Below are 8263 nucleotides of genomic sequence, written 5' to 3' on the forward strand. Positions count from 1 at the left end.
AATTGTTTTGAACGTTTTAGACATTCTGGTGCCATCAGCCTGGCAGTGCTTTCAGTTGCTCAACCACTCACGAGGCTGGAAACTCTCTTTACTGGGAAAAATAACATGCATTTGTGTCTCCCTTCCTTTCCCCATCACAGAAAACAAACACGCACGATAATAAACGAGAGAGGAGTTCTGTGTTTAAGTTGGACGGGATGTCTAGCTAAACGGTGGGAAAGGATGCTGGCTGCAGGTTTGTACATGGAGGGAAGCAGAGCTGAGGTGAGAAAAGCAGCACAACCGGAGAAATGTTTTACCTAAAGCCAAACCACGAGATAAGATACAAGGGCTTTGCCATGAATTTCTATATACCTTTGGGCATTTGTTGAGTGATATTTTGTCTTCAGGAGGAGGAAAAACAGGACGAAATAGAAAAAAATAAGGAGGTGAAACAACTTAATGTGATAGTAATCAAAGCATCACTTTGTTTAGCAGCTTGGCATTCTGTCGCTGATGTGGCACCGCTTCGAAAAGCATCATTAAAGCCATTAACTTTCATAATTTCCCCAATTTTCTTTATTTCAAATATAAACAGTCTCCAGTCAGCCAAGCGCTCCGAGACCTCCCGTTTCACAGGGAGCTATCAGATGAATGCTGGGATATCTTGGGGGCTTTCTGGCTGATCGGAACATACTCTAAATGATCCTGAAAAAGTCCTAATGGCAAACCCAGGTGGGAAAAGCATTATGAGCCCATCAGAGCTGCTACCATTCTCACAAAGACAGCTAATGCTAAAAAAAAAAACATTCAAGGCAATCATGATGAAGTGGAGAGAGATGCAGTGTGAGAGGAGTGTGTACTTTCTTTGTGGAAAGCAAGTAGTTGAATTGTACTTTAACAACTCCTGGAACGGTTAATTAGATGGTAAAGTGAACTATGAAAGCAATCCGGGCTATTGCTCTAATTCCAAAAATCGTTCTGCTAATGAGGCCTCGCAAAAACAACCATCAGACTATTTTTTCAATTACGTCAACCTGGTTGAGCTGTAGTTAAAATCTGAACAATGTCATTTGTACAGCGTGATATTTATTTATTAGACCAGGAATGCGCCCCCAAGCATTTCCTTTTCAAAGAACAAAAAAAAAACAAAAGATATTGCAAGATTACAGTGATAAACACCCAGAGTTTAGAATGTTAACAGTATATTAATTAGCATTACCACACATATGGTTAGATAAGTCAGAAATACTGTCAAAATGCATAAGTATTTCAGCTATTTACTTGGAAAATAAAATGTTTAATTGTTGGAATAATAATAATAATAAAAAGATTTTACAGACAGATATACATACTTTTGTACACTTAAAAGTGTGTATAGTATATATAACAATATCACAGATCAGCATTTCACCATTGCAAATGCATTGTATACAATGCAATTTATAATCAGAACCGAGATACTGTATTTCTGTTTAATGCATCTTTATTAGGTACTCGAACTGAGAATGTATTTCCACTCATCTTCAGTATCAGAAGTGCAAATCAAATTGCAGGTGTTAACTGTTTCACTCCCAACATCACAAAAATATAACAACAGAGCAGAATTTAGGCACAATATTGCTCTCAGAAATCCTTAGTTCTATTAGCACACATTTTCAGTCAGAGAAAGGGTTAAGTGTTTGTAAATTGTATTAGTTGTGGTTATGCCCCAGTTAATAACCCATTTAGGTTGCATTTAGTCTTAAACAACACATGAACATAGTTTTGAAATCTATGAACCTAACTAGAATGAGAACTGGATAACTGAAGTTGACTCTGGATTAATTTAAAATATATAAACACACACACATTGTTATTGTTGCAGCAGAACTAACAATCTGCTAGTTGCAACTTTACAGTTAGCATTTCAAAGCACAAGTGAATAAGAATGGCCAAAACTGCTCCCTCCTGTGGATGTAACCATACATTTTGCCTGTTTTCTTTCCAAGATAAAATGCTTGATGGTACTTTACTCTCTGAGTTGTCGATTTTGAAATAATAAAGGACAGGTGACTTAAATTCTTAAGTCTTGAGATTTCAGGTTGTGATGCCCACCATCACCTCACTGATGTCCCACAGTTTCTTGGCCACCTCCTCATCTGTGGCCTTAGCTAATAGTTGTTCTTCATGACAGTTAGCAAAGCACTTCCCCTGAACGCCCTCCACATCCGGAGAGCAGGCCAGATAGATAGAAGTCTGTGCACCTTCCTCAGGGGACTAAAGAAGGCCCGTGAAGCCAGGTTAAATAGTGGCTTCATCAGCAGTGGGATGTGGACATGCCTGCCCAGGTTAGTCCGCACAATCCCTGGGGTGAGAGCATTTACTGTCACACCGGTCTCCTCGAGTCGATGAGAGAGCTCCAGAGTAAAAAGAAGATTGGCTAGTTTACTCCGTGCATAGGCAAAAGCTTTATCATAGCTCTGCTCGCTGTTCAGGTCATCAAAGTTTATTTCACCGTACTTGTAGAGCTTGGAGGACACTACAATGATCCGGCTAGGAGCAGAGCGTTTGAGGAGATCCAGCAGGAGGTTAGTGAGCAAGAAGTGACCCAGATGATTGACGGCGAACTGCATCTCGAATCCATCTTCTGATTTGGTGTATGGACACTGGTAGATTCCAGCATTGTTGATTAGGATGTCAATCCTTGACTCTTCCTGTTTGAGATACAACAGATATGGCAAGTTTTAAAGTTATTTCTGAACACAGGAAAAAAACACAACCCTAGAAATCAATTAAAATCTACACTAATTTACCTACACTTCTCTTCTGATTGTCTATTCTTTTTTAATACACAGGCATTGAAAGTATGGGCCATAGATAAAACAGTAGTAACAGCAATACGCAATGAAATTGATTATTTTATACATTTTTGTTCTATAATTGTTTTACCGTTTACTGTTCTCACACACTCTACTAAACTGTACAACCCCAACCCCAAACAATAGTGAAGTTTTATGAAAGTTGAAAGTGAAAGTTTTTTACATACACAATTGTACAATGTTTACACTGATTATAAAAATATCTACATCAATAAATTATTAACTATGCACTATTTCCCCGTAGTATTATTTAGATACACAATTTTGCAAAAGGATATATTTAAGCTTGCCAATGAATTCTAATCGAAATTCTATACCTTCATGCGCGCGCAGCCACGTGCCCCTCCCAAACTTCTCGAGCGTGATATCACGCATAAAGCGCGTGACGCTCGCACACAATTGGGTATTGTGCATTTGTTTTATTTGACAACAATTCGACCAAAGCGTGCTACGCGTGCCCTATATTTACTGGAGCGTTCTAAATATCTGAAAAGAGAAACAAACACTCAGTGCTTGGTTTGATGTAGCACGTTACCTTCATTATCTCTTCGCAAAAACTACGGACAGATTTCAGCGACGCCAGGTCCAAGAGTTTGATCACTAGTTCCCCTTGCTCTGGTCCGGCCTCCTGTTGGATCTCTTGAGCTGCTTTCTCCGCCCGTTCTCGGTTCCTACATGCCATGATCACTCGGCCCTGACACCGCAGCATCTCCGCGGCCGTGGCTTTTCCAATGCCACTGTTTGCCCCGGTCACGATTATAGTTTTGCCCCGTAGCATGTCGACGCCTTCCTCCAAATGTTTAGAATGGGGAATAGCTTGACTGTTGAGCCTTCTAGGGCCATCAACAAAGTCTAGTCTAGTTCATGAGCAGGTTTGTAGGCGTAAACAATCATGCATGTGGGAAGTAGGCTAACTAAAATGTTGTTGGACTACATTACCCAGAATTCATAGCGGCTTAAAACGCAACGTAAGTGTATTGCTTGGTGGTGGAAAACACAAACAGGGTAACAGTTTGAGATAAATTAATAACTTGAAACATCTAAAAACTTTGAAGTTAAATTTTCATTAACAATACACATGAAGTTAAGTAATGAAGTAAAATATAGCATTTAGTAAAGAGCAATAGGTTTAAAGCGAGAATAACCACTTGTGTATGATTTTTTTTTTCTAAGTTGCCGCAACATAAGGACTACAACATTTGTACAATTTGTCAAGTACATAATCTCCTAAACCTATGTTTGTATTCAAATATGTGTTTTAGCACTTCAAACTAAATAGCTCTATGGCGCAAACCAAATAAGACCACACATTTAAGTTATCATCATAATGAATAAATCCAGTGTTTAACTTTTTGTTTTGTCCAAAAAAAAGAAAAAAAAGAATTAAACATGCATGCAACAAACACCTCATAGTAAACACACAGGGGTTATCCATTGTAAATATCAGTTTCTTCACACTCATACTTATTTCAGTGTTTTAATTCATTTATTATTGTGGCATGGTCTGTCAGGAACACCGGTGGTGGGCAACACACACATCAGTGAAGAAAACTGCCTGAAGATTGAGTCTGAATATCTAAGTACAGCAGTGAAGAAGTTACAACAAAACATCTAAATGTAGGTAAACATCTGTTAAATGTATAAGAAGAATAACATCTTGCACTATAAATAAAATACAGATAGTTTCAATGTATGTTCCCTGAGAAAGAATTACATATTCTAAATTAAACTCTTGATTAAACATCTTTATGATTTCATAGTAATCAAGGCATACATATTGGTAAATGCATCTAATTGCACATTATTCTCTTTAAAAAATAAAAATAAAGGGCTGCAGCATGTAGTTTAACCTCGCACTGCTGAAGCATTAGCCCAGTATATACTAGATCATTTTGAGCACCGTAGCTTCTTTGTATTTATATTTCTAGCAATCCATCTGTATAGATCAAGGTTCAAAACTGTCTCTGATGCAACCAAATACATAAATACAGTTACCTATAACTTGCAGAGACTTTTATGCATGTGCTTCACTTCCCTGTTTATTATTAATATAAGTAAACATTTATATTTTAGCCGTTGTATAGATCAAATGTAAGACACTGAATAGGTGTTGAGGTACCTAAAGAATTGGGACAATTGCATTTGACAATCAAATCTTTTCATTTTTTTCAGTATCACTTGTATCTATGTGTTTCCCCTTATGATACTTCTGTCCAATCCCATAGGGCACATGAGCAGCGATTGTACCAAGCTCCTGGGCACCCTCGATGTGAAACATCTGATCATCAAAGAAGATGTGAGGCTTGATCTTCTGTAAGAGAGGCCCCTTAGGAGCCCCAGCCAAAAAGAGGGCCTCGTCTACCTCCAACCCCCAGCTCCGTAGAGTTTTCAGAACGCGGGCCCCAGCGCTAGCAGCACTTCGAGCTGTGACGAGGTAAGTGCGAATAGGGCAGCTGATTCTTTGGTTTTTTGTGTAGAACTTGCGCTGGAGTTTACCCAGTGTTTCCAGGAAACATTTCAGGGGGCCCTAAAAGATGATGCAATGCCAAATCAAAGATAAAAGGGACATTGCATGCTCCAAATACAACATGGAGATAATTTTAGAAACAATTTTAATAATGAACATTAGTTAGTAGCAGCTGTATTACCCAGTCTTAGTTTACCTGTGCAAGAGGCTTGTTCTCAAACTCTTTCTCGTGCCTAAAGAAAGTGTCCAATCCGTGTTTCTTTACAATAATCTCAGACTCGTCGGAAAATAAAACTGCATCTCCATCGAAGGCTACACGCAATTGTGTGTCACTGAGCTCATTCTCACTGTCGCAGGGGAACATTGTGGCGGCTGCTATTCCTGTGAAAATGGCCATTTAAAGCAAATTTAACTTCATGTTGAGCTAATTTAAATACTTTTTCTTCTTCAGTGGAATGAAAATCCCATTTAGATCACAATGCATAAATATTTTTTAAATACCTTCTTCAATAGCTTCTTGTACTTTCTTTGAATCTTTGGACAGGTAGAGGTTGGTCATGTAGGCCTTTAGGTAACCAATTGGACTCTCTCCACCCGTCATGCAAAATCTCTCTATAGTTAGATCTGCAGAGAGAAAATCCATGTAATTATTGTTTGCATAATATGTACAATGTAGTACTTTTGCATTTGCCTGCTGTGAACCTTATGAAAAAAAAAAGTAAGCCATTGTAGCGGTCTTTATCTGTATTTTGATCTGTGTGCCTGCACAGACTTTTTTCTATTTTTTTTTCTTGTTGCATGTTGGTCTGTGTATAATAAAGATTTTTTAAAGAATGTAATGATGATCGCTATCAAAGGCTAAATTATGGGGTAGTAAATGTTATTACCATAGTAATTGATGCTGTTGATGAGGCGAACTCCGACCTGGGCGTGATTATTAGTCATCAGCACAATATCAAACAGCTCCTCGCTGTCTGGGTACAGTTCTCTCAAACGAGCATTTACATTCATCAGAGCCTGTTGATTAGAAAAACACAGTAAATACTAAAGGCATGGCTCTGGATAAGGATATCCACAATAGGCATTACTGCTGTGATTACTGGTAGATTAGTGTAACAATATGAGATATCTATTTAACCATATATAGCGGGCAGGACACAATAATGCTGTTATGTTTGTGTCTTGCTTGTAAATCTTGAGTCCAGCCCTGCAATAAAAAGGAATAAAGTCCATCCATGAGCAAAAGTAAAAGGACACATTTGTTTTCCATGTTGCTCTACAAAATTTACCATACAGCAGATTTGCATCAGTGCAAATTGAATTGGCACTAACTGGCCCAACCAGCTTATCTGACATGCGTCAGGTTCATACTGGAGGTTGTCAGTGTTGGTTTGTTCATTCGTATATGTATGCATAAATTAAATAATCTTGTTTAACAGTAGTATTCCTGCATGGTGAAAATCTATCTTACTCATGATCCTGCAAAAAAAAAAAAAAAAAAAAAAAAAAAAATCCAATTAAGAATATTTAAACATACAAATCATGACAAAATAAAGTTTGTATATTTCTCAATTTTTTCATTTGTTTGTCTTTCACAATGTTTCATGGGATCAAAGTGATAAAGGTGTACACTTTTACTTAAAAGTCTTCAAATAAAAACTTTAAATAATAATAAAAAACAATGGGAAAAATACTGGAAAGGTGGGGTGGCCACCATTGCACATTGTATACAAGTTTCCAGTTGCATTACCTGTGGCATCAGGCTCCTGACAGGTGCTGATGGAGGTTGGGTGAGTGTTATGATCAGACAGCGAACAGATCGTTTTGGAATATAGTACTGCCATTATTTTACATAGCTTGAAAAATCATTTTGTAGTGCTTAAATCTGTTGTTACCTTAACGAAAGGAAAGGAGACCCCTGGGCTAAAAGGCTGGTCCTCGAGCTCCTGCTGGTGCTCGACGTACCTCTCCAGCCCTTCCTCTTCAAACACCTTCCTCTCCTTCACCATGTTAAACAGCGTTCGCGAGGACACCGCGATGGTTACAGCATTGCTGGGTTTGGGCTGCAAGTTAAAAGCAAGCAAATATTTACCACAGCTGTAGACGACAGCAAAGCTGCTCTATGTGGTCAGTTACCTGTAGCTGCGTGCAGCGCTGCTGTCAGTGGCGCAATCGATTCTACAAGCAAAGAACGCGCTCGCTTTCAGTGTAGACAGCTATATTTACATGTAGGTTAAATAAGTTTTTTTCTATCATCATCGCTAGCATTGTAGATTGGGTATATAATGCGGGAGACGCTACACTCATTCACAGTTTATGTAAGTTACACAAACGATCTCTTACCGGACGGGGCTTCTTCGTTGTTTTCGCGTTGTCAAAAAATGCTTTGACAGCCGCCCAGTCTTTTTCTTCGCTGTTGTCCGAGTTGGACTGTCCTCCTCTCTCAGTTCCTTCAGGTTTGCTCATATTCTTATGGTGGCAGGGAGACTAACTTGTGTCCTGCGTCCTTTGCTGCGGTAGTTGAGTTCCTCTCAGCATCAACACGACCGCGTGACGTCACCTGACCTGGGCAGGTGTATGACTTATCGATATAAAAGCAGCTACATGATTTAAATAATTAATTTAATATTTACATCGCTCCAATTTCTCGGAATGCTCTAAAAGTTTCATTGTAAATGTACTTCACCTACAGCATTTAAATGTAACATTTATTTGCAGATGTACTTTTAGTTACCATGTGTTGGCATATCACCAATAGCCTAAATATAAAATAAGATAAAGGTTAGATGTTTATTGGAGATATAATTATGTAGAATTAATTTATAATTACTGTATAGTGAACAATAAAAAGCAAACACAAAACACTTGTCACACAGCTGCTACAGCACAGGAACGAGGAGACCAGGTGTTCAGATCCAAGGAGTTTAATTGACATTTAGTTGGGTGGCACATATGG

At 38.5% G+C, this 8263-nt stretch overlaps 1 protein-coding gene and 1 pseudogene across 1 annotated transcript; both read right to left on the reverse strand.

Moving 5' to 3' along the window:
* Positions 1-1914: 1914 nt before the first annotated feature.
* LOC113097422 (retinol dehydrogenase 14-like) lies at positions 1915-3759 on the reverse strand (annotated as a pseudogene).
* Positions 3760-4307: 548 nt separating this feature from the next.
* LOC113097420 (cytosolic 5'-nucleotidase 1A-like) lies at positions 4308-7882 on the reverse strand. The gene is made up of 6 exons (XM_026262665.1): positions 7651-7882; positions 7203-7370; positions 6195-6324; positions 5809-5931; positions 5504-5688; positions 4308-5367 (listed from the first exon to the last, which is right to left on the reverse strand). Exons 1-6 carry the CDS (start codon positions 7771-7773, stop codon positions 4990-4992), a joined length of 1107 nt encoding a protein of 368 aa, XP_026118450.1. The 5' UTR covers positions 7774-7882; the 3' UTR covers positions 4308-4989.
* Positions 7883-8263: the final 381 nt, after the last annotated feature.

The sequence above is a fragment of the Carassius auratus genome, unplaced genomic scaffold (genome assembly GCF_003368295.1).
Source record: "Carassius auratus strain Wakin unplaced genomic scaffold, ASM336829v1 scaf_tig00216274, whole genome shotgun sequence".
In the NCBI taxonomy this organism is placed as follows: Eukaryota; Metazoa; Chordata; class Actinopteri; order Cypriniformes; family Cyprinidae; genus Carassius; species Carassius auratus.

What these genes read in the sequence shown, in the direction of transcription:
- LOC113097420 (XM_026262665.1), bottom strand. Translation starts at nt 7,773, where the DNA reads ATGAGCAAACCTGAAGGAACTGAGAGAGGAGGACAGTCCAACTCGGAC. An exon ending in ACAAGAAGCTATTGAAGAAG is followed by an intron (nt 5,689 to 5,808) that starts GTATTTAAAAAA and finishes CCATTTTCACAG; the next exon opens with GAATAGCAGCCGCCACAATG. An exon ending in AGAACAAGCCTCTTGCACAG is followed by an intron (nt 5,368 to 5,503) that starts GTAAACTAAGAC and finishes ATCATCTTTTAG; the next exon opens with GGCCCCCTGAAATGTTTCCT.